The sequence below is a fragment of the Carassius auratus genome, chromosome 27 (assembly GCF_003368295.1).
Source record: "Carassius auratus strain Wakin chromosome 27, ASM336829v1, whole genome shotgun sequence".
In the NCBI taxonomy this organism is placed as follows: domain Eukaryota; kingdom Metazoa; phylum Chordata; class Actinopteri; order Cypriniformes; family Cyprinidae; genus Carassius; species Carassius auratus.
This window is the reverse complement of record NC_039269.1, coordinates 18,624,905-18,651,976: the sequence shown is the minus strand read 5'-3', so window position 1 is coordinate 18,651,976 and position 27,072 is coordinate 18,624,905. Positions and strand designations below refer to the sequence as shown.

Sequence of the window (27,072 nt, the reverse complement as noted above, 5' to 3'; positions counted from 1 at the left end):
GATAGATAGATAGATAGATAGATAGATAGATAGATAGATAGATAGATGATGGAATAAATATATTTTGATATAAATATACCAACACCAAAATAGTTCTACCCTATAGGGTTGGGCATTAAACTCCTGGATTAACACAGGGAACTTTGTGCAGCCGTATCTCAAGATCAGGTTCTGAGTGGCTTTACATAAAGCCCCCTCAGTTGAGCTTTCTTGGTGGCGGATTGGTAAATCAAAGCCTAATCATACTCGTGAATGTTTCATTTGGACTGAAAGACAAAGTCTAGGCATAGCAATGTTAAATCAGTCCCGCATTAACTTGTAAGAGCCCATTTCCTCATATGGACCTTTGTTTATACAACTTGCCTGCCTAAGATAGCGAGTCTCCTTTAAGATAGTGTCAAGTCTCACCTTCCCAACCCTGAGCGGAAAGGTAGCTCAGTCCCATGATTGGGCGGTCAAGGGTAGGGTCTATAATCACGTGACATACTTCCAACCCTGGGACGCCATTTTGGAGGAAAGTTTGGAATTTCTGACACATAGGAAGAAAAAAAAGAGGAGGAGATAACGAAAGAAGTTTGACGTTTAGGAAAACAATCCTTATTGCGCCGAAGGCGAAGAAGAATGTAGCAAACTGCGGACGTGAGGATTTGAATCGCTTGTGTTCACACTGAGCCCTTGCAAGCAAACGGCAGGGAGGTGTATATTTGCAGTTTGGGGAGTTTTTGGAAGCCCTCCTGCAACTGGCGGCGACATATGTTCAGTTTTTCCCCCGCAGACGCGGAGCAGATTGGCGGTGGAGGCTGAGTCGTAGCGTCTGTGTGTCTTTTGAATGGAAGCGCAGGGCTGTCAGTAGAGTAACGTTAGCTCAATTCTGTGGTGTCGCGCGACTGTCAGGTTGAAGAAGTGCAGCTCTCGCTCTACTCTAAAGACCCAACGGCTCATTTTCATATCAGCCTGAAGCGTCCCCATGTTTACCGGATAAACATTTGAGTTTCATGCCAACTGCGTCTGACTTACTCCTCGTAGACACTCTGGACGGACTCGTGTTGGGAGAGGAGCGTTTTAATAGCGCGTGTATTGTTAATTTCTAACGCGAGCTCTGCTGGATTTGTTATCGTGCAAGAGCTCAGGCGAAACATGCCAGTAAGGAAAAAAGGTGAGATAAACGTGAGGAAACTAATTAAAACTAGGATATAAATTCTACTTTTACACAGCCTGACATTGTAATTGGTAACTCACTATTACTTGCTTGCTTATGTTGCTTATCTCAACTTATCTCAACAATTTCACTGTAAATTTTAAATATATTGTCGTTTACGAGGCTTTATTTCAAGGTAACTGAACATAAACTTTTTAGTCATTAAGTTTTTTTTTGTTTCCGTCCAGTCAACACCACATAGGTTAAACAGTAAAGTCTTATTTAAGCTTTATTTACACAAGACGTCAAACGTAGAAATCAGTTTTAGATATTTCGCCTTATGCTGTTTGCTGCAGTATCGTGTTATTATGTAAACTTTCTGTCTGCCCTGTATAGATGCACAGAGGGCTCTTTTACTGCTGGAGGATTACCGGTCAAAACTCAGTAACACTGAAGACAGACAGCTGAGAAACTCCATCCAGAGAGTCATTGACATCTTCCAGAGTAACCTCTTCCAAGCGCTAATAGGTACTACAATGTGTCATGCAGCACTGCCCTAGTAATAATGAAAGTACTGTGTCATGCTGTGAGAGCTACTATTTATCCCCACGAGTTGCTTGAAATATCTATTTATCTATCTTTCTAATGTTACTTTCAATTAAATTTTTACATATAGGGTGAATGACTAAACTCTGTTGTAAGCACTGTAGGAAATAATCAGTATCAGTTTTACAATCTTGGGGTGTTCAGTCTGTGGAGGTTGTGACATTTTCTCTCTAAAGTTTTGGTGGGTGATTGTCGTTACACAGAGGTGTTGAGTAGTAAAAGCCAGTCATGGCTATGTGTTACTCAAGCTATACTGACATTTAATTACCATTGGCGCTTTCAGAGGGGCGAGAACTTCTAAAATCTAGGTGACCATGATACTAAAGCATTTAACTTTGTTTCTTGACTTTAACAGCTTTCGTGTCTATTCATATATTTTCTAAAGAGTAGCCTACCTGCAGCACTGTGCTGTCAGTGGTAAATTTGGAATAAATACTTTGAAGCTGTATAACGAAATCTTATCTGAATTGTTTGATTGAGGAGCCACAATATAGTGTTTCTTAGTTCTCTTAGGCCAGCCATTGCAAACTAGGTGAGAAAGGCAACCACGAGGAATGCTGAACAGCCTGTTTGACTGGCCATGTGCCAGTGACTCTCTGTTTTTGGCCCTCAAGGTGTGGAGGCTTCCTGTAATAACTTCATCCTCTGCTTCCTATTCTTTAGAAAGAAAAAAAAACTGGAAGCTTTTGCTTGAGTGGCTAAAAGGGAAGAGTGTTAGTTAACGTATGCTTAGTTAAATTTTTTAGATTTGTCTACTGAAATAGTCACGTGTTTTAGGCAAGCTTAGACTGGTAAGCTTCCTCATTGTGAATGATTTCAATGATGTGTCTTGCTTCAGTTTTAAAAGCCTGTTTGTAATGTACTTGGTTAGTAAAAAGCAGAAAAACGTAGTAGTAGATGAGGGAATGTAACTGATATTTTAATTGCGTATCACAAGACGACAGGCTGTAAATATTTACTTCCATTGTCCAGGCCGAAGTGCTGCGCAGTAATGTTATGTGTGTCTCAGCACTGTTCTCAGAAAACCATCTTACTCTGAGCAGCCATGATGAATGTTTGTGCTCAGCATTGCTAAATTCACACACCATACATGTGTAATCACTCTCATGCGTCATTCAGGTTCACACAGTCGCATGTAGAAATCCCTCTTCTCATATATGTCCAACATGCACGTGTTCTTAAGAGCGCCACTAATGAAAAATGCATTGGAGTGACCGTTTCCAATTTGACTTTTATTCAGATATGTATTCTAAAGGACAAACAAAATGTAATCCGTCTGTTGACATGATTACCCTAGTCCTAATCTGTAGGCTGATGATTTATGCTGGTTTCTCAGAGAGAGCATCGCTGCAGACTCGGTGCATGCATCTCAACGATTAGAACCTTAAGATCCCTCCCTTGATGCCAGAGAAGAAGAGTTAACCAGAGCAGGGCAGGTCTCCTCTAGCATGAAAAATGTGGGTCACAAGATAGACCAGGTTTACCCTTGACAGAACCCACCTGCCTCACGAGTTCCTTGGTAATTGTTTTGAAAATGAGACTAAAGGGTCAGTGACATTATCTTGAGTAGATAATGGCCAGGTTTTATTCACACACAGAAGAACCTTTTTTAAAAAGCTCTTAGTGCTTCGTAAAGAGCTGGAGTGGTGAATTTGATATCACACAGGCAGGCCGATATCTTTTCCCAATCTTTATTCAGAGGTCCTGTCTGAAACAGAATATGTAATGGATTAAAATCTCTTCCTCAAGTAGATAGAAAACATCTCCTAAAGCACATTGTAATCATTTTGGCGAGCATCAAGCCAGCTAAAAAGAAAATAAATATATATTTTATTTTATAGTTTTTAATTATTTCCTCATGTGCTGATTGTGGTGTTGTAAATGGTTATAATTTCCAAAGTTGGTCATCGCAACCATTTTATTAATTATCTACAGAAACCATTAGCATTCCAAAGTCTCTAAATGAGCCAGCAGATAATGAAGACGTGTCTGAGTTAAAAACATTTGGCAGGCTTGGTGAACTGTGGAAATTCTATCCTGTGGTTGCAGAGGTCTGTTAATCGGATGTCAATACAGCACTCTGTTTAAGGGCTGCCTTACCACAGATCTCATTCCGGAGGGAAAAAAGTGAACATGAGACTCCAAGAAACCTAGGAATCGGCTGATAGTTACACCTGTGTTTTGACTGGCTCAACAGAGAGGGTTCGTCTCAGATAAACTTGAACCGTCATCTCCACTATGGAATATAGCAAATATAACCGATTTAAGGAAATTAACCCTTTTTTTTTAAAATTCAGTCTTGTTAAACTTTAGTTGTGAAAGATCATAGTTCTAATGGCTAATAGTTCTAATCTAGTTCTAATAGTTGTAAATTCTAATCTCTATAAGATATATGTGCAGGTCTCGACAATAAGGACTAGGGGTGCTCCTATTGATCGGCTACTGATCTCAATCTGCCGATAATTGCTTTGGGATGATTGATTGGCGGTCTTTAAAAAGGCAGATCTCATAAAACTGATCTCAAGCTGATGACGCGCCTGCCTTAAGTCGTTTGATGTGACAGTCTCTGTCCAGTATGGGTGAAATAATTATAATACTTTAGGTGAGGTACAATTCATATTTCTTCATTAAATAACTGATAAAGTAATTTGAAGAAGTTTGTTTCTGTGAGACATAATTTCACAAACAGCGTGAATGAATCGCAAGCTTTCTGTCTATCTCAAAATGCAAATGGCTTCAAATCACATCACGTCTGCTCTATAAGTGAGCTGCACACTGCACAGTTGACACAGGAATTGTCACTTGCACTATAGAGGCAATGTCGCGTCATCACTAAAGTTTATAAATTGCATTTGTTCTTTTTAATTCCTGCCAGTGTTAAATGCATACTTCCAGCGCACACACATCATAATGTCAGGCTCACATTACTTGTTTGCTGTGCGTATGTGGTGTGTATTTTTCCACGTTCATATTAATGGTTTAAAGCGGTCACACTGCACACACGGTTGGGGTCTGGCAGTGCGTGTTTAGGAGTGGTGATTCTGAAACAGTGCAGAGATTGTTTCTGCACCTAATGTTTTATTTTTTTGCTGCACTGCACGCAATGAATTAAAGTAACAGTGCATTGTTTGTTAAATTTGAACATGCATTGACACAAAAATGTAGTAATGTGAAAGTCTTGACATTTGCTAAGTATTGTAACCCATACTCTGTATTGGTGCACTGCATTTAACCCATCCAAGTGCACACACACACACAGCAGTGAGTAGGGAACACACACTCAATCAAGAGGGCTCGTGGACAGCTGCGCATCCCTCTGGCTTGCAGGCAAATTTTGAGCCCGTGCAGACAGTGCGCGTACAATAGCACACCCACGAGGTGAATGATGAGACAAAAGTGGCACTGCGTGTCAAGCTTGACCGCATTTTGAAAGCTGTGCGGACGCAAGACGGAATGGAGCACGGAATGTGAAGTATACCTGGGTCTGGCCTTAAAGCAGCCTCCTTAACGCACACCTTAAATTCAAATGCAACGTTTTTGCATTCGAATGTGGATTTTTATTTTAAATTCGACAAATATTCGAAATTCTAATTTTTTTGACAGCCCTACTGTGTTTCACAGTCAACACATTTAGGTTTAAAGGACAAGAGCACTTTTAGATAAACAAGGCAATCATTTTAAAGTTCTTTATGAACCACAGGATTGATTGTAATAAAGATTTAAATGCAAAAGAAAAGGCAGTAGAAGCATTTTAACTAACAATGTTTGGATTTGAAATCAAAATAATGGATAAATGTTGTGTTTGTGGTAAACAATCATGGATCAGAAGCAGACTCCTGTGTGAAAGCACAGTTTGCTTCTGTACCACACATGTACTACATATGCAATGCAGACAGAGTATGTGTGAACCTTACTAGCAGCTCACAAAATCAGGCTTGTGCTGTATAAGGTATTGTGCAACAATTACATGATTAGTAGTAGTAGTAGTAGTGGTAGTAGTATACTTTATTGTCCTCGAGAGGAAAATTGTTTTTGACTACAAAATTGCTGCATGACCTACATACAATTGACAGGTAAAAAAGATAAAACAATATAAAAGATAAAATAGAAAGAAAACCTTAAGATAAACATCTGTTAAACAGGCACACAGATACTGGTACAAAGGAGTTCTTGTATCGATTTATAGCTTATAGAGTTGGGTCCGAGTCCAACTTTGTCGAGTACGAGTCAAGACCAAGTCCACAAACATCAAGTCCAAGTCCGAGTCCGAGTCCTTAAGGGGCCGTGTTGGACTCAAGTCCGAGTTCTTAAAGGCCAAGTCCGAGTCGAGTCTGTCTGAGTCCAGAAAGTAATTAAATTAAAAAAAGAGTAGCACTGCTTTGTTTACAGCGGTAACCAAGGAAACGCTGTATTACTGTACCTTAAGCCTGGCTCACACTACAGGAGATTTAAAATCATAACCGGTTTTTAAATCTGGTTGCAGCACACACAAGAATCTTATCTTATTAGCGCTTATTTTTTTCCTTACAGTTGTGATGAGTTTTTGCCATATTATACAGACAGCTGTGTTACTACAAAATGTCAAGAAACAGTTTTCTCTATCTCCACTATCCAACAAAGCTGCACATCAGCTGTTTTAAAGTTTTGTGCATTGGCTGTGAAAGTACTGACGTAATCATATAACCATCATCATCCCGATTTAAATCCTAAATATCAAACATGTTTGATATTAATCGGGGCTGCCCCGATTTGAGTGCGAGCAGATCGGGAGGTGCGAGATTCGATCGGTGAACGCCGCACATTACCAGATAATCCGTGCTGATAATCTGCATCTCATTCAGCCCACCTGCTGTTTCTGTTTTATACAGTTGTTTTATGTAGCATCATTTCCCAAGGTTAAAGTGAGGTTTTTCTGTTTTTGCTTCAGATTTTTAAATTATACAGTCTAATATAAATCAAACGATATAATAAATTTTTCAATACATTTTTTTAAATGCTATGGTTGCCTCTAATTTAAAATGGCAATGAAAAATCAAGGTGCAACACAGAGTGAAGAATATGCAAATTTAATTTTATATGTGATTTTTCAATTTCTGTACCTAAACGTCTATGAACATAAAAACCTAAATCATAATTTAATTTCTATTTTGGTGCTATGCCTATATTTAACTGTGCTATTACTTGTAATTTGTTAATTTGTTCTTATATACTGGCTGTCACTTTTACTCTCTCACTCTTTAATAATGTTTATACTTTATATTTATGTTTATTTTTTCTGTGGTATCGAAATTGAAATAGAGAATTGTAAAATGTAATTGGTATCTAAAATATAGTTGTCATATAAGCTAGAATGCAAGATAACGGATCAGTAGAAAAGTAGAAAAAATCCTTAGCGTCGATCCCTGAGTGATTATTCCGTTGTTCATTGTGAACCTTATAAAAGGCCTAATTTTAAATTACTGTATTGTTTGATACAGCTTGTGTTTTCAAATGGTTTTAAACAGTGCACCTGGACATGTTTGGGCTGAAGATATAAAGATTTTGTGTGAAACAAGACCCTTTGTATTAACAGCAGGTTTGATGTTTCATTGTAGTACTGCTTAAATAGGCAGAGATTAAAAAAGCTAAATTTTTTTCATGCACATTGCATACTTTGCAGAGTGTGGATGGGGTCACTGAACTGACATGAATAAACAGAACCCCTCATAATGACACTGGTATTATACTAAGGGCAAAGTACAACATTCCGTATTAACCTCTTAAAGGTACAACTTGTAAGTAACCAAAACCCTAGGTTAGTGTTATATATTTTGTCCAGCTGATTACCAACAATATCTCTAATGTTTTCAACTACTTGTAAATTGTAAACATTGACATGGGGCAGGGCAGTCGCCTGTCAATGACGTTAGTTACCCTTTGTTACCGCCTTTACTAACATAGAAACCACATGACAACAGTGTCGTGGACAAATTCGGAAGTAGTGTCTAGCGTCCAGCAAACCACTAGCTTGCTTCAAGCAGTTCCTTATTTACTTCTTCTTGCACGTTTTATGGTGGATTGTGTTATTTATGGAACATAATTACTGTTTACCATCTGCCGCTGGTTTTGTCGATAAGGACAGCTCCCGTAAACGTTATCGTATGGGCTAACCAAATGAACCAAGAAGAGTTTGGAACAAGAGGAGAGAAAGAGCGAGGATTAAAATCGGTGTTGCATTTTCTAGATGGAAAGAGCTTCGCGACAATCTTCAACCAAAAAGAGATGCCGATCTCGCTTGTTTTACTTGACAGGTGAGTTGTTTTGATTCGTATCTTTACAGAAAACATATGTTATTATAACGATCAACAAGGTTAGTATTATGGGGCATTAATGCCAAATGTGGGGCATCACATCTCTAAACCTGCGCGCGAAGGCATCTGATCCATAGTCTGATTGTGTCCTTGCATCCGTTAAATCCATGATTTATCTTTCCGTCTGATTGATGCCCGTCAGCGGTTGGGTAGAAGACAACAAATCCAATCATTTCACGCTCCTCCTTAGCATCATCAAACCATGCGATTGTTATTGTTTTGGTAGTGCGCCATCTCGTGGCAGGTCCTACAACCTGTACCTTTAATAGCTGATTCTTAAACAGTGATTAAAACTCACTCATAATTGCATGCTTATTAGTAATTTGGTTCAGTCATAACTCTCTGAAGCCAGACTTTTAGCCCAAGAGAATAGATTAAAGATCAAACTTAATGCTCCTTTACTTTCTTTTATCATATGCATGTTTTGTTCTGGTTGACCAAAGGCTTGAGGATGGCCATGTTGTTGTATGTACTGCTTTTGATAGAACAAACAGATGTAATAATCTTGGAGTTAAAATTTTGATTTGAAAGATGCTTTTTAGCACATTTGAATGGGATTAGTTTTCCAGTGATGTTTGGGTTATTATTAAGTATTAATAGAGGCCATCTGCAGTTTCATACACTGATTGGGATGGGATTGGGATTTCTGTGTCTGCTGGTTGTAGGCTGTGCAGAATATACAGAATGTAATGTACTCTGGATGTTTGTGTCAAAAAACTCATTCAAATGAACAATTTGTAAATGTTATCATTAATAATTAATTACATTATGTGCATTAGAAGAGGATGAATTAAGATACCCATACCCAGTGGCCTTTCTTTGTAGCCTGTCAACAGTCAAACCTTTTTGTCAAATGGGATTCCAACAGTATGTAGACACCAACTGTTATTTTAAGTTGGCAAAAAGTGCACAGAGCTGCACATTTTGAATTTAAGATGTACGTTAGTCGATGAAGGTAGAAATACATGTGAAAAGCATTATAAAAACATCCGTCACAATCTAAGACTCTTATATCCAGATGAATTTAGATTTCTCAGTTTCCCCCAGAAGCCCAACTCATAAGCTCTGCCATTTCTTTTGCATTTGAGGAACATCAAACGGCAAAAGAAACAAAAGCAAAACTAAACCGCTTTATGTTTCGGCTGCGCAGCACGGACCGCTTATCAGCTCGGGCCTCAACTCAAACAAACTTGTCCGAGCTGAGAACAGCTTTACTCAGGAGCCAAAGTTGATTTTGCGACACTGTTACTGCACAGATGAAACAGTGCTGCGAGATCCAGTGAGAAGCATTTGAATTTGCCACACAATGATAAGGTTACTGTAAGATCTAGTGAGAATCATTCAAATTCTGCACATAAATCTGTTATAAATAGCGCTGACATGCGTCAGGAAACCAGAAGCAGTAACACTAACAGTAACCACGGTGCTATTGTAGAAATAGTTGAATGCACTATACCTAGGGCTGCATGATTAATCGCATGCGATTGTCATGTGTGTCTCGTCAGTAAAGCCGGTTCTGTGATTAGCAGTAAATTTCCATCACCTGCATGGAGCGGCACTTAATATACAGAGTCATAGTTCGCTGACAAGCTACGCAATATCGCATTCATAACAGAATGCGATTCTTCTGCAATTACGACGCAGTATTGCATAGCTTGTTAGCAAACTATGGCTCTGTGTAGTAAGTGCCGCTCCATTTGAAAGCAGGTGATTGACATTTAATGCTAATCACAGACCCGGCCTTACTACTACTACTACTAATAATAATAAACTTTATTTTAGAAAGCGCCTTTAAAGGCAGCTTATCAAAGCACTGTACACAAACAAGCAATACAAAGCTCAAAAGAAAAAAAGCTCATAAAAGTAACATCAACAATCAAATGCCAATTTAAAAAATAAGTCTTAAGTCTACCTTTAAAAATGTCGTAGCCCTGTGCTTCCCTAAAATCAGGAGGCAGAGAATTCCAAAGGACAGGAGCATATGAAGAAAAGGCCCTGTCACCCATAGATCATAAGCGTGTTTGAGGAACAACCAACAAGTTGGATTGTGAAGAACGCAGTCTCCAAGTTGGGGTATAGGAAGTTAACAGCTCAATAAATAATAAGGGGCCAAGCTATGCAATGCTTTATATGTCAGCATCATAATTTTAAAATCTACTCTGAATCGGACTGGGAGCCAGTGTAAGGACTCCAAAACTGGAGTGATGTGATTGCATACCCTGGACCCAGTCAATATCCTGGCGGCCGAGTTTTGTACATATTGTAGTTTAAGTGTGGATTTAGATACTCCGGCTAAAAGGGCGTTACAGTAATCTATCCTAAAGATTACAAAGGAATTCATCAGCTTTTCAGCTACTGAAAAATTTAGCATAGGACGTAATCTAGCTATATTTCTGAGGTGAAAAAAGGATGATTTAACTGTACTCTGGACAAAAGAATCAAATGAAAGCCTGGTATCAAAAATAACTCCAAGATTCCTCACTTTAGCTTGAGGAGCCAAGTCAGAGCCATCAATAGTCAAAGATAAGGAACCAGCTTTTGAAATTGGATGACGGGAACCAATAAGCATAACTTGATATTTTACCATTATTCAGACACAAAAAATTTGTACTCATCCGTTCCTTTATCTCAGAAACACAGCCGGACAGAAAATCAACATCAAGATGTTCACCAGACTTTGATAAAAGCATAAAAGTGATAATGGAAGCCAAGCGATCGCAACAACTGTCCAAGTGGTGCCAGATAAATATTAAAAAGCAGAGGGCCCAGGACTGAGCCCTGAGGAACCCCAGTGAAAACAGAGCTAATCTCAGACCTGAAACCGGCCATGGAAATTAACTGAAAACGGTCAGTAGTAAAATAGGATTTAAACCACTTCAAAGCTGTCACCGACACACCAAAATCTTGTTCAAGGCGGTTGAGTAATAGACTATGATCAACAGTATCAAATGCTGCTCTTCAATCAAGAAGGATGAGAATGGAAATTACACCAGAGTCAGAAGCCATCAACAAATCATTGGTAACGCTGAGCAAAGCCGTTTCGGTACTGTGGAATTTTTGAAAACCTGACTGAAGAGGATCAAACAGGATATTAATTGCGAGATGGTTACTTAGATGAAAGGCAACAACACGCTCAAGTATTTTTGCCATGAACGGAAGGTTGGAGATAGGTCGAAAATTATAAAAATCCTCCAGAGTAGTATTTTCTTTTTTTGGGACTGGGGTTACAGCAACAATCTTTAATGATGCAAGCAAGTGGTAGATTTCATGCTTGATACCTCCCTTTTGAGACCCTCAGAATCAAGATGTGGAAAATTAGTGAGAGGAAAACCAGTAAACCCAGATGAACAGAGAAGTGAGACAGTGGGAGCAGATGCAACAGAAATTTGTTTGCGAACACTATCAATTTTAGAGTTAAAAAATTTAAGAAAAGAATCACATAGCTGTTGAGAAACAGGCAAGGTGGTGGCAGCATCAACTTTAAGCGGTCTATTTATAGTTTGACACAAATGTCTTGGGTTTCCTTGATTGTTTTCAATAATCTGAGAAAAATTCCTAGCCTTCCTAGTGCGCAAATTATCATTATACCAAGGAACAGTGCGGGCTGAAGTAATCTGACCTGACCTTTGAGGAGCATAAGAGTCAAGATTAGTAACAAGTGCATTGTTAAACTGTGAAACTTTCTCCTCCAAAGATGTTGAATGCTGGTTACTTAAAGTGGATACGACAGAAGTAGAAAAATCTGTTTGATCAATAGACTTCCACTTCCGGAATGTTGCAGTTCAAGACAGTCAAGAAGCGATAAAAAATTCCTTGGCAACCGCAGAGTCACTTCAGTCCACATGTATCTTAAAGTCCCCCACAATAAGAATTCTATGGAACTTCAAGCTCAACATAGACAGAAACTCAGCAAATTCTGATGTAAAGCTTCATGTGATGTCTTAGGTGGTTTATAGACTGTTAGAGAAATACTCAGAACTATACTTAGAACTAGGCATTCAAATGATGAGAACTGGAAAACAGATACAGGGCTTATCTTGAATTGCAGGTTGTAAACCACAATAATGCCTCCACCTCTGCCAGATAACCTTGGAAGATCTAAGATTCCAAAACCAACAGGAATGATCTGATTAAACTGAAGTCCATCATTTTCTCTATGCCATGTTTCAGTTAAAAACAGGAAGTCCAACTTTTTGTCCAGAATAAAATAAAAAAAGAACAGTGCCTTGTAATTCACAGAGCGGGCATTAAATAATGCAGCATAAGCCGAGCTATGAAATGGAGACAACAATGACTTAATCTCTACACGGGGTACTAGTATTAAATTACGTTGATCAATAACAGTGTAAAACAGATTGTTAGTCTTACGTCGGCATGTTGAAATACAAATACTGGGAGAAGATGAAGCTGTAAAGCTTCGCCTCGAACCCCGGTGAATATACCATTTAAGATGTAGCAAGCCAGTGTCACGGCAAAGATCGTAAGAGTCTTTAGCTAAACGAGACAGGTTCTGTTTTAAATTCAACAGTTCGCGTGCAGTGTACCTTAGGGCCATAGTCATTAAATCCGCAAACACAGCTGGTTCTAGGCTTTGACCAATGTGTTGAATTCCCTTGTATTCCATTGCAGATTATTCCAGGTGGAGCACAGAAATAAAAAACAACAGTCCGAAACAAGTAAAATGGCACCACCATTTCAATCATGGAGGTGCTGAAAATAATATTAAAACATTACTAAAATAAACAAAACGGTGAGAGGAGCGGCAGCCAAACACGCCAGCGTACCCGACCCGAACGGAAGTAAGTACTAAATAGACACGCATGAGAATCACGTGTGATTAATTGTGCAGCCCAAATTATATCATTATATAATTTCTGAGAGAGAAGTTCAAGCACTTTTCAGTTACTTTTGAAGCATTTCATACTACTTTTTCCAGCACTTTAATGCTCTAAGACGATCCAGTTTGAGAAAATACTTTGTGATAAACAAGCACTTATGTAAAATGTTTTAAAGCGACAGCAGCAGAGGAGCACTTACTGGCATGTTAGTCATTCATTTGTACTTTTTCTCTATATTTTGAAATTATAAAACCACTATTATAAAATATCAAATCAAGATTTTGTCAGAATTTTACACCTGAAGTAAAAAAAGTCTCAAACTTTTCTTAAATTTTCTACTACATCACACATAATCACTGAAGTTGGTCAGTTCCATATGATAGAAAAATGATGGTACATTTAATATGACTGGAATATATACATTTCCTGAATATAAAAAGTAGATTTTGCACACTTAACTGTTCTTAATAAAAGTAAAAAGATTTTATGCATCTTAACTCAAGATTAGTGCTTTATTGTCAAATCTGTACATACAAAAGAAAAATTAACAAGAAATGACCATGAAATATTATTAGTAATGGCACTTATTAATGCAAAACAATAGTAATTTTATGATTAAATTATCTTTATTTTGTATAGCCCCCCATACCACCCCCAGTGCTACCAAATCTGCTCCTGGCGCCAACATCTGTTGAACTTAGTTGTGTTGGTGCCACTGCTCTCAAATGTTAGTCTGGAGGCCTGGGATGATCTGACCAATCATAACCTGAATCTGCCATTTTTGTCTGAAAGACAAACCAGATAGTAGAGTAGATTAACGTTGGTAGACTTGAACTTAAAAATAGTGTGTATTGAGGTCTTTTTAAAACTAGATACCTTCTGATGTTCAGTCATTACATTTACATTTAGTAATTTTGCAGACGCTTTGATCCAAAACGGCTTACAATTGGGGAATACATAAATCGATTCAAAGAGACAGAAAGTGCTTGTAATACCAAGTTTCAGGCATTTGTTCAAATAATGACAAGCTGGAAAGGGATGGAATAAATAAAGAGAGATAATTTTTTTTTTAAAATTTTATTTAGGATGAAGTCAAGAAGCTTCGAAAGATATGAGGTTTCAACTGTCACTCAATGTTAAAACTTAAATAGTGTCAGCAAATACTAGCATTATAGCATGCCACTAATGTGTGCATTAATATAGTTCGCTTCTAGTAATGACGATAAAATAAATGTTCCAGTTCCCATTTCAGTGTAAGCTGAAGTGGGTGTAATTTGGGCTTTTAATGTCCACCACAGGACCGTGGCACAGGCGCCCCCTCGGTTCCACCGCTTGTCACATTCCGTGTGGAGAGCCTTCACATGGGGCATGGTGGGCTGTAGGGTCACTGCGCGACTGCAGCTTTCTCTCGTGTTGGTGAGTGTTTTGTGCAGTTTGGGTGACCCTTGCATCACGGTCTTGGCGATTCCATACTGAACATAAATACAACCTAAAAAACCTGTGAAATCCAAGTGGAAAGTTTCTGAGAGTGTCTTACATTTGGATTTTTTTAATTGTTCAAATTTTTTTTGTTTTCTTTAGAAATTTGCAAGCACTTTCAGGGAACTACACTGCACGCATATGCAACCTTTTGATAAGCCATTGCGACCCTAATTTTTATGGGGTTGCAAATGTATCACTGATTATTTTTGTACCTGTGTGTTATGCTATAATCTAATATGAGCATTTATTAAAACAGAAATGTGTATTTTAACAATACGTTTTATAACGTGCTCCGAGCATTCAACACATCAAGTTGGCTTGGCAATTTAAACATTCAAAAGAGTCAAAAGCATTCAAACACGAGATGCGGGAAAGCTGAACTGAGTAGTTACTCGCTTGCTGTTTTCTGTGTGCACGAGAGCGCCGCATCTCACGAACAGCAACACCTAACCGAGCTCTCCTTCAGGACATTTGCGTCCTCCTGCACCTGAACGAACAAATACAAATCGCAGTTTAAACTAACAGGAAAAAAAGAGACGAAAAGTGAAAGCACTTAATTCAGCACCGCAGTGCTCTGGTGTTCAGGGTGCAAGTAGAGACGCATCTCAGAGTCTTGCTTTTGTACCGACAACAAATACATACAAAATATGTCAAAACAACTGTCTTGGAAAGTGTGTTCGAAATAGTCTGTGGTCATATCTTAAGTGAAAGTAAATAGTTGAGAAAGAAATTGGATGTGTGTCATTATAATGGATGCATTGTCTCTTAAAGTAACCCCGCCTAATTTACTAGCTCTGCTGTCAGTGTCTTTAATGTTAATCCAAGAAAATTAAAGAAAATCACTCACTGCTCTTGATTGAATTATTTTATAGTTTTAACAAGAATTTATCCACAGTCAATCCAAAAATATGATATAATTGATTATATTGTTTTACTAGTGGGTTGTGAAATATTAAACCCCAAAATGATTCATACTGTAGACTACCAGTGAAATTGATTTAAAATAATAATAATAAATTAGGGACCTGACTAGAGGGCTGCATTGGTTGGATTGCATTGTATAGTAACAGCTGCTCTGTGAAATCACGCACCTGATGGAATTAACCGCTGATTAGATAACCGGCTTTACTGACGAGATGCGCATAAAGATCGGCCGATCGTGATCGGAGCACCCCTAGTAAATATTGTCATACTGACAGTTGTCTGAAGTTTTGGTTGATTCCATTACATATCTTTCTATCAAAGCTTTCTGACATTATCAAGAGGAATTTGTTCTGACACAGTTTAACTGAGTTCTTGTCATATTTAACTACCAATTTCTAAACTATAGCAAATAAACTGTGACAATTTCTAAACTATAGCAAATAAACTGTGAGAAATGTTGTCTGAATACATTTTGGTTTGACTGTGTATTTAATTTTACAGTGAAGACTATGTAGTGCTATTTTAAATTAACAAAAACTTTAAAAAATGTAAAAAAAATTGTGTAAATAGCACAAATAAATAAATAGAACGAACATAAAGTGCAAATTAAACAAATTCAAACTGGGCCCACTGTACACCCTGCACCAGGGCCACTCTAACCCCAGCTACGGCCCTGGGTTAAGGTACCAAGATGGAGCAATGCACTGTGTGTACTGTAAGAAATAAAACAAGAAGGTATGTGGTTTAAATATGGCAAGTAAAATAAAAAACACATATGTATGCAATACAGTTTAATTTTTGTTCATTATTATGTACAGCGGCTTAGTATAAATAAATTGTGAAACCATATCATATTTTGCACCAGTAACTGAAAAAGTAGCGCAAGTGCCACCAGTGGAAAAGGTTAGTGTAGTTCCCTGACTTTATTTTTCATTGATATTAAGCAATGTTTTTTTTTTGTGTTTTTTTTTTTTTTTTTCACTTTCGTCACTTCTTTTCAGATCAAAATGTTATGACAATGCAGGGCTTGCAAAATTTCTAAATCCCTGGTAGCCCTTCGGGCAGGCATACTTCAGGTTTTGGTAGCCCAGAATTAATTTACTAGCCCAAATAAAAGAAGACATATTCTGAACTTTACTGTGGATAAATCAGCATGATCAGCAAAAACTAGGGGTGTAATGATTCACTAAATTTACGATGCAGTAAAATTCATAATACAGATTACACGATACAAATTATAAATGAAAATGTGTCCTTCTATTATTTATCAGACAAAATGCTGCATATTTCTCTGTGAAATTGAAATATTAAAAAATAAAACTTGATATTTTAAAACAAATCCCAAATCAAATAAAAAGTATATAACTAAAATAAATCTCTTCATATAAACAAAGGCTTTGCCTGCTCTCTTTAAAACCAGTTGCAACCACTGCATTTGAATTATAATCGAAAAAGATGCTTAACACTTAACACACAAAATTTGAAGAAAAAACAGAATGGTCTGATTTTAGATTTGTGAATGAGATACAAATGTCACTCTCTTACAGTAGGTGGCACTAATGGAACAGCAGGTATTTATAGGTTGCTGCCCCTTTAAGACCGAATGGACGGAGCCAATATAATGATGCACAAGTCAATTCTTTCTCCATTTGTATATGTTCACTTAAGACATAACCGACTGTGTTTACATTAATACTTGCCAAGACAGTTATTTTGAGATGATTTTGTGTGTATGTGTTTATTCAGAAGCAATGATATGCCAAAGAGGAATCAATTCTATGTATGCTCATTAGGGCTGTCACTTTTGAGAAAAATCTAATTTGAACGGATATCAAATGTCATGCAATGTATTCGAATACATTCGAATATCTATCCTCCCTCCCCGCGCATAAAACAAAAACAAACAAACAAAAAAAACACCGTAGCCTAATGGAGATTCAATCACTAATGTGTTAACAGCGAGTCATAAACAGGACTCACTGGATTAAATTTTTTTTTACTTAATGTTTGAAACAGCAGGTTATCAACTTGTATGAATATCAATTTATATGAAGTGCCACTATGCATATCCCACAACATTAGGCGAAAAAAAAAGATTCAGAACAATAACGTGACAAATTAAACAGCAGCAGGAGCAAGGCATATAGTCTAGCCTAATTCATTTCTTAATATTGTTTGCAAGAAAAACCAGTCTATCAACTTGATCTGGATCAAGTGCGGCACTCTTTTTATTTACATTGTTCCCCACGGTGGAGAACACATGTTCGGAGAGCACAGATGTGCCTGGCTACTAGAGAACATTAGCTAGATTTGGTCATGGGCTACGCTACTATACGTCTAGAGTGCCCTCTACTGGATAAGATGGCAAAGAATAAAATAAAAAACAAACGGTCTAAGACTGTAAAAAATGCGCTACAAATGGCATTTTAAAAAACTGGTATTTTATTTATAGTTCTATTACGGATATTTCACGTCATATTCGAATATCGAATAAAAAGTAACAGCCCTAATTCTTGTTGTCTGAATAATCTGAATGCACGTAAATGTTTTAAAACGCTTGAATGTATAGATCGCCAAGACTTAGAAACAAGTGCTAACTGGTGTTGTCATGGTACCAATATTTGAGTATTCTGTATCAATACCAGTGAAAACGTACTCGGTTACTAACGTAACCTCGGTTCCCTGAAATACGGGAACGAGTACTGCGTCGAAGACGCATATGGGAAAAACCCCCTTTTTCTCCTGAACTGAAGCCTTATTCAATCACGCAGTGAAACTGCACAGCCATTGGATCGTGCAGTGCTATTAAAACAAACCAATGGCTTGGCAGCGGTGCTGCACGAACCTATGGCAGCGAAGCCCGCCAAAGCCCGCCAATATGGGCGGGGAATCTGGCTATATATTGGCCGCTTCGCCACAGGAATTCAGGTTACTTCGACTGAAGCGACGACTGAGTTGTGCAGCCTTTTTAGCATGGCAAGGAACGCAGTACTCGTTCCCGTATTTCAGGGAACCGAGGTTACGTTAGTAACCGAGTACGTTCCCTTTCAATACTTCACTCGTACTGCGTCGAAGACGCATATGGGAACCCAGTTCAATCACGCCATGCTAAGAAGGGAGGACGACCAACGCAATCAAACTTGATTTGTTAAACCAAGATATGATAATAGCAACTAGGGGCAGAATAAGCTCAATGAGGTTACGTCTGGCCTAGCCTGATCATCCCGTGTTCGTATCGCCTCAGTAGCCAAGGGACCGAGTGCATACGAGTAGAGTTTGAGCCTTGGGCAAGAATGGCCAAGAGCATGCAAATGAGGAACAAGAAGGTGACCTTCACACAGAAAGTACCCTAGCATGAAGCGCTGGGACGTCTAGATTGTAAAATCTAGCAAATGTGGACGGCGAGCTCCAGCCAGCCGCCTCACAAATTTCTGCGATAGTCACACCATTAGACCATGCCCAAGACGAAGACACTGCTCTCGTCGAATGGGCTCTTACTCCAATTGGGCTTTGCAGGCCCAAAGAAGAGTAGGCTAGCTGGATTGCATCCACAATCCACCTTGAAAGTCTTTGCTTAGAGACCGGTAACCCTCTGGTGCGGTTTCCAAAGCATATGAAGAGCTGTTCTGATCGTCTTATTGGTGCAGAACGCTCTATGTAGACTTTTAGAGCCCTCACTGGGCAAAGTAGATTCAGCCCTGGATCCTCCTCTGTGTTTTGTAACGCAGAGAGGGTGACCACTTGTGCTCTAAAAGGTGTGGAGAGCACCTTTGGCACATAGCCATGCCTCGGTTTCAGGACGACCCTCGAGTCGTTAGGCCCGAATTCTAGGCAATTAGGGCTCATCGAAAGTGCTTGCAAATCACCCACACGCTTAACAGACGCTAGTGCCAATAGCAGAGCGGTCTTTAGCGACAGGGCTTTAAGGCCTATGGACTGTAGCGGTTCAAAGGGGGCCCCCTTCAGGGCTCTCAGCACCGTGGGCAGGTCCCAAGAAGGGACGGTGGGAGGGCAAGGCGGATGAAGCCGTCTGGCACCTCTCATAAATCGGACGACTAAGTCGTTTCTGCCCACCGACTGGCCTGCTATAAGGGCGTGTGATGCCGCTATAGTTGCTACATAGACCTTGAGCGTGGAGGGGGATCGTCCCTTCTCCAAGAGCTCTTGCAAAAATGACAGTATCACTGATACGTCACAAGAGGTCGGGCTCTCACCATGGTCTGAACACCATGTGGAGAACACAGACCATTTGGAGGCATAGAGGCGTCGTGTAGACGGAGCTCTAGCCTGTGAAATTGTGTCTAGCACACGCTCAGGGAGTCCCGCGGGCTCCCGTCGAGCGACCAAATGTGCAGAGACCACTTCTCTGGGTGTGGATGCCAAATCGTCCCGTCCGCCTGAGAAAGGAGGTCCCGTCTCAGGGGAACGGGCCATGGGGCTGCAGTCAGCATCTGCGACAGGTCGGCTATCCAGTGCTGATTTTCCCAGAATGGGGCTACAAGCAGAACCCTGCATCTCTGGTCCCTGACCCGCCTGATTACTTGGGGAATCAGAGGGACCGGAGGAAAAGCATAAAGAAGACGGTTGGGCCAGTCCTGGGACAACGCGTCCTTGATCTTGGAAAAATATATTGGGCAATGAGAGTTGTCTTTTGAGGCAAAGAGGTCTATTTCCGCTCTGCCAAAGACCTCCCATATCTTCTGAACCGTCTGCGGGTGGAGTCTCCACTCTTCTGAGGAGACTCCGCTTCTTGACAGCATATCCGCGCCCTTGTTCAGCTTGCCCGGAAGATGCACTGCTCTCAGGGACCCCAAATTGCTTTGGGTCCATTCCAGCAGTCGCGACGTCAGTCTGAAGAGACGCGTCGACGACAGCCCACCTTGGTGATTTATATAAGAGACCACCGTCATGCTGTCCGATCTGACCAGCACGTGGTGGCTCTTTAGGTCCGACAGGAAGCTCTGGCAGGCTCGTTGAACTGCAATCATCTCGAGGCAGTTGATGTGAAGCCTGCTCTCCTCTTTCGACCATTGGCCGAAAGCGGGTTTCCCTTCGCACAGCGCGCCCCAACCCTTGTTGGACGCGTCTGTGGAGATCACTTTCCTTCTGCAAACCATACCAAGTGGAGCACCCCGTTCCATCCATTGCATGTCCCTCCAAGGGGTCAGGGCCGAAATACAGTCCTGACTCACCTTGATATTCAAGCGTCCGTGACGCCATGCATGAGGTGGAACACGTGGTTTCAGCCAATATTGGAGGGGGCGCATACGAAGCAGCCCGAGCTCCAGCACCGGCGATGCCGCCGCCATAAGACCCAGCAGCTTCTGGAATGTCTTTAGGGGTCGAGAAGCACCTATTTTGAAAGAGGCCGCAAGTCGCTGTAGAGCCGCAGCGCGCTCCTTCACCATTGTTGCCCTCATCGTCACTGAGTCTAACACTGTTCCCAGAAACGATATCCGCCGGCTGGGGGACAGTGAGCTCTTGACAAAGTTCACCCTGAGCCCCAGGCATTCCAGATGGCTGAGGAGCACAGTTCTGTAACCCAATGCCTCCCCCTCTGACTGAGCTAGAACTAGCCAGTCGTCGAGGTAATTGAGAATGCGGATGCCCTTCTGCCTGAGAGGGGAGAGAGCCGCATCCATGCACTTTGTGAACGTGCGAGGTGCCAGAGACAGCCCAAAGGGGAGGACCTTGTATTGGTAAGCCACGCCCTCGAAGGCAAATCTCAAGAACGGCCTGTGACGGGGGGCTATCTGGATGTGAAAGTAAGCGTCTTTCAGATCCAGCGAAAAGAACCAATCCCCTGAGCGTATTTGCGAGAGGATTTGTTTCAATGTGATCATTCTGAAGCGCCGTCTCATGAGGGCACGGTTCAGATGTCTTAAATCGAGGATGGGGCGCAGCCCACCATCCTTCTTGGGAACCAGGAAGTAACGGCTGTAAAACCCTGAGTCGCGGTGTGCTGGGGGAACGATTTCTATAGCTCCCTTCACCAGCAGATTTTTCACTTCGGCACGAAGAACGTGAGCGTTCTCGTTGTGCACTGAAGTGGTGACCGCCCCGCGAAAGCGTGGTGGCCGTCGTGCGAACTGAAGGGAATAGCCGTGTTTTATTACTCCCATGACCCAATCTGATACCCCGGGAATGGCTTGCCATTGTGAGGCCCGGATGGACAGAGGTTGTATTAACTCGAGTGATTGACCGCCGTGGGGGGACATAGCACTCGTGAGTGTTGTGTGAGGAGAACTGCTCTTTTTGTGAAGGAGTGTGTTTTTTATTTTTTGCACTATAACAGCGCTTTGCTGTCTGGGCGCTAACAAGGGCCCATTGTTTGCAGCAGGAACAACTTCGTCGACATCTGGAGATGGACGGCAGAACACACGGGGCAGTTTGGGGGGTGGTCCGGCTGTGGCGAGACTTAGCCCCCTCCTCTTTCTTTCCTGTCGATCAGGATGACGGCGGCGGCGCAGGGTCCAGCACTATCTTGGGCCGGGGTCCCATGCGCTTGGGATACTGATACCGTCTGGTGGCCGAGCGAGAACGGTGTCGAGGCTCGGGTTTCACCGGCTGGGCTGCGGTGGTAGCAGCTGGCGCTTGCTTAGGAGGCTGACGAATCGGCACCTGTCTGGGGCGACTGGCAGCAGATGAAGCGCGCTTCGGCAGGAAGTGTCGCATTGCCTGGGACGACTTCTGCGCCTCTGTGAAACGCTCGGCGAATCCCTCTATCGCCGGGCCAAAGAGGCCGCTGGGGGAGATCGGTGCGTCTAGGAACTGGGCTCTGTCAGCATCCTTGATCTCCGTAAGGTTGAGCCATAAGTGGCGCTCCAAGACGACCAGGTTAGCCATCGAGCGCCCAATGGCCTGGGCGGTGCTCTTGGTAGCACGCAGCGCCAAGTCTGTTGCACTTCTCAGCTCCCTGAGTGTGGCGACATCTGGGCCAGACTCGTCGGTGGCGGCGAGAAGTTTGGCCTGGAAGACTTGAAGCACCGCCATAGAGTGGAGCGCCGCGGCTGCTTGCCCTGCCGATGAGTAGGCACGCCCGGCGAGCGCCGACGTCGTACGGCAGGGTTTGGACGGATGGTTGGCCTTGGCTTTCCATCCAATAGCTGCTGGCGGGCAGAGATGCACGGCCACAGACTCGTCCAGCGGCGGCAGCCGTTCGTATCCTCTTTCATCAGCGCCATCAATTGAGGTGAGGGCGGATGAAGATGAAGTACGCAGGCGCGCTGAGTAGGGGGCGCGCCACGATTTAGTGAGCTCGTCGTGGACCTCCGGGAAGAACGGAGCAGTTCGCTGACGAGGGGCTTGCTGGCGCCCCGGCAGAAACCATTCATCCAGACGGCTACGGGCTGGTTCCTCTGGAGGAGACCAATCCAGACCCAGCTCATCCACTGCCCTGGAGAGAACGCGGATAAGCTCGGCGTCCATCCCGAGTTTCGAGCGGTTTGGTTCAGATGACATCGAGGGGGCGGGGTCCGGCGAGCCCGACAGCTCCTCAGCATCTGAAGCGGCTAGAGACATGCTGTCCTCTAGCAGTTCCTCCTCAGTCCCTCCAAACAAAACCAGATCACTCGCGGCAGCAGAGGGACACTGGTCTGGCTGTACAAAGAGGACTGGGGAATCCCCTCTGGGCGGAGAAAACGAGGCACGCGGGGGCTGAGCCGGCGTGAGCTCGCTTTCATCCTGCTGCTTTAATCCTCTGCCCCGCCTTTTCTTCCTCGCCGGCTCGCGGGAGGAAGAAAAAGGGAGGGCGCGAGGAGCGAGATCGCTCTCTGAAAAGAAAGCGATTCGCGAGCGCAGAGAGGCGATATTCATGTTCTCGCAATGAGAACATGAATTCCCCGCGAGTGCTGTGTCAGCGTGGGGTTTCCCCAAGCACGCGACACACTCGCTGTGCCCGTCATCAGCGTGCAGAGGGGCTCTGCACGAGCTGCAATGACGAGACGGCATTTGCAACAACGCCGTAGAAAAAGGCTCTTTTAGAGAAATTTGCTCTTTCAATATATCTCACCGGATGGCCGCAGGGAAGCGATGAATCTGCGGTGGGGACCGGCAGTCGCGTTCCAGTGCGAGGCGTGTCAACGGCGAGCAGTTCAGCGGAGATCAGCGAAGCGATGTGACGTCGTCGCTGAAGGAGAAATAATCTGAATTCCTGTGGCGAAGCGGCCAATATATAGCCAGATTCCCCGCCCATATTGGCGGGCTTTGGCGGGCTTCGCTGCCATAGGTTCGTGCAGCACCGCTGCCAAGCCATTGGTTTGTTTTAATAGCACTGCACGATCCAATGGCTGTGCAGTTTCACTGCGTGATTGAATAAGGCTTCAGTTCAGGAGAAAAAGGGGGTTTTTCCCATATGCGTCTTCGACGCAGTACGAGTGAAGTATTGAAAGGGAACCAGTTCTCGGTACCAATTTCGGTACCAAAGCACACAAAAACATGCCAATTAAAAAATTTGACTATACTTTCATTTAATCCAAACTGTGTACATATTTAATTTAAAAGCCAAGAATAACAACTAAGTTAGCTTAGCCCAGAACTGCTTTTCTGACTGATGACACAATGTTAACCATTTGTACATTCTCTAGCACGCGTATTTTAGATTCACAATTCAGATTCATATGCAATTCACAATTCACTGATAAAAGTTATGGGAGCATTAAATAGTTAATAAAAACTAGCACTAGCATTCAAATGTAAATATTTAATAATATTCATAACAAAACAGACTAGCGCTCTATTTGTGGTGGCATATATATGCAAATTCATTCTCTGCCAGTAGGGGGTGATTGTAGAGTGTGAGAGAGAGAGGTTTCTCCGGTAACAGCTGTAATCAGAAAAGCGCTCCGCCTGCATTTGTAAATGCTGCTCAGACATTACAGGCAAAATTTAAATGAAAATGACAACCATAATTTTGACGACTGTCGGTTTTCATTAGAAATACAGTGATATAAAAACATCCACAGCGGGTTTCGACTTTGACTTGTGAATCGCTAATGTTTATTCAACGAAGACAAAGCCTTTTGGGAAATCTGTTTGTGGTGGTCAGTTTTGATATTGTGTCAGACCACCACAAATAAATCAATGTATTGGAAACACTATGAAACTTACCTGCTTGAACTCTTTTATTTGATCTGGGTCTTTATAAAGTGTTTTGTTAGTTTGATGTTTCCTCATTTTGATGTCGCCACGTCCCAGTGCTTTTATGAAGAGAGCGCATCTGGCGCCGATACAGGATGGCTGCCTCCATGACGGGCTCTGCATATGTTTTTGTGTTTTTGTTAGTTTGTCCTGTCTTGAGTGATATTCCTGCCATCAGTTTCACCAGGGATGAACTGCTGAACATTCGGCAGAACACACAACAGGATGTTTTACTGATTTCAATTATTCAGACGTTTTAGTGAACGTTGTTATCGGAGGAGCAGCGGCGCTGATCAAGCACTTCAGGACGCACAGATGGGGGAAGCGAGCGGGAGCGCTCGTCAGACTCAGGAAGCGCGGATTTTGAACGCCGTTGCCTAGCATCCATCTGGCAAATCTCCGCTCTCTACCCAACAAAACGGACGAACTCCTTCTGCTCTCTCGGACAAATAAGGATTTCGCACTCTGCTGCTTTGTGTTTCACGGAAACCTGGCTGAATGACACCATACCGGACAGCGCGCTCCATCTGCCGGACTTTCAGCTGTTTAGAGCGGACCGCGACGCAGAATCAACGGGGAAATCGCGCGGCGGGACATGCTTTTACATCAATGAACGGTGGTGTACAGATGTATCTGTGTTAAAGAAGACATGCTGCTCAAATCTCGAAACACTCTTCATTAACTGCAAGCCGTTCTATTCGCTGCAGGAGTTTCACTCGTTCATTCTGGTCAGTGTTTACATCCCTCCGCAAGCGCATGTGAGCTCAGCTGATCAGATCACAGACACAGAACAACAACACCCGGACTCTGTTTTAATCATTCTCGGGGACTTTAATAAAGCCAATCTGTCCCGTGAACTGCCAAAATACAGACAGCATGTTACATGTCCCACAAGAGACAGTAATATATTGGATCACTGTTATACCACAATAAAGGATGCATTTCACTCTGTTCCACGAGCAGCTTTGGGTCGTTCTGATCACCTTCTGGTTCATCTTATACCGTCCTACAGGCAGAAACTAAAATCAGCTAAACCTGTATCAAGGACTGTAAAAAGATGGACTAATGAAGCAGAGCAGGATTTACAATCTTGTTTTGACCTCACTGATTGGAGTGTTTTTGAAGCTGCTGCCACCGATCTGGATGAACTCACAGAGACCGTAACATCATATATCAGTTTCTGTGAGGATATGTGTATTCCTACAAAGACTCAACTAATTTACAATAATGACAAACCGTGGTTCACTGCAAAACTCAGACAGCTCCGTCAGGCCAAAGAAGATGCTTACGTGAAGGGGGACAATGTCTTGTATAAACAGGCTAAATACACACTGGAAAAAGAGATCAAAGTGGCAAAGAGGAATTATTCTGAAAAAATAAGGACTCAGTTCACTTCCAACGACTCTGCATCAGTGTGGAAAAGTCTAAAGAAAATCACCAATTACAAGACACCACCCCCCAGCACTGTAGAGAATCAACGACTGGCAGACGATCTGAACGAGTTTTACTGCAGGTTTGAAAGAACACCCATCACCTGTCCTTAACGCCTCCCCACACAACCATTCACACCATTCACAACTCCTGCAACCAGCCCTGAACGCCTCTCCAAACAACCGTTCACACCATTCACACCTCCTGCATCCCCCCTCTCCCCCACACCTGCAATTCAGATCAGCGAGGATGCGGTGCGCCAGGTCTTCCGGAAGCAGAAAAGGAAAAAAGCACCAGGCCCATATTGTGTAACACCAGTCTGTCTGAAATCCTGTGCTGACCAGCTGGCCCCCCTCTTTACACATATCTTCAACAGATCGCTGGAGCTGTGCGAAGTCCCTTCATGCTTCAAACGCTCTACCATCATCCCCATCCCTAAGAAACCCAAAATTACAGGACTAAATGACTACAGGCCTGTGGCTCTAACGTCTGTAGTCACGAAGTCATTTGAAAAACTGGTGCTGGCCCACCTGAAGGACATCACTGGGCCCTTGCTGGATCCTCTTCAGTTTGCCTACAGATCATCCCAAACCTCCTCCTGCCCAAACTAAATCAGCTCTCCGTGCCCACCTCCATCTGCCAGTGGATCAACAGCTTCCTGACAGACAGGCAGCAGCTAGTGAGGTTGGGAAAATAAACATCCAGCACCCGTACAATTAGCACCAGAGCTCCCCAGGGCAGTGGTCTCTCCCCACTGCTCTTCTCACTGTACACTTATGATTGCACATCTAAGGACCCCTCTGTCAAGCTCCTGAAGTTTGCAGACGACACCACACTCATCGGCCTCATTCAGGACGGTGACGAGTCTGCTTACAGACAGGAGGTAAAAGAGCTGGCTGTCTGGTGCACTCTCAACAACCTGGAGCTTAACACGCTCAAAACAGTGGAGATGATGGTGGCCTTCAGGAGAAACCCCCCTGCACTCCCCCCACTCACCATCATGAACAGCCCTGTGACTGCAGTGTAGTCATTCAGGTTCCTGGGCACCACTATCTCTCAGGACCTGAAGTGGGACATTCACATTGACTCCATCGTAAAAAAAGGCCCAGCAGAGGTTGTACTTCCTTCGCCAGCTGAGGAAGTTTAACCTGCCACAGGAGCTGCT

The 27,072-nt window shown here is 42.4% G+C and overlaps 1 protein-coding gene across 18 annotated transcripts in view; it reads left to right on the top strand.

Annotated features, from left to right (window-relative positions):
- Nucleotides 1-478: 478 nt before the first annotated feature.
- The window catches only part of dlg1b (discs large MAGUK scaffold protein 1b), a 149,273-nt gene continuing 122,679 nt past the window's right edge, over nucleotides 479-27,072 (top strand). For 5 of the 18 annotated variants that reach the window (XM_026206365.1, XM_026206366.1, XM_026206359.1 and 2 more), the window contains exons 1-2: nucleotides 486-1,156; nucleotides 1,535-1,666. In XM_026206365.1, coding sequence (XP_026062150.1) covers nucleotides 1,138-1,156; nucleotides 1,535-1,666 — 151 coding nt within the window. In that variant the 5' untranslated portion in view covers nucleotides 486-1,137. Of the gene's footprint in view, nucleotides 1,157-1,534; nucleotides 1,667-27,072 lie in introns of all 18 variants that reach the window. The other 13 variants (XM_026206361.1, XM_026206370.1, XM_026206368.1 and 10 more) reach the window with 6 other exon arrangements.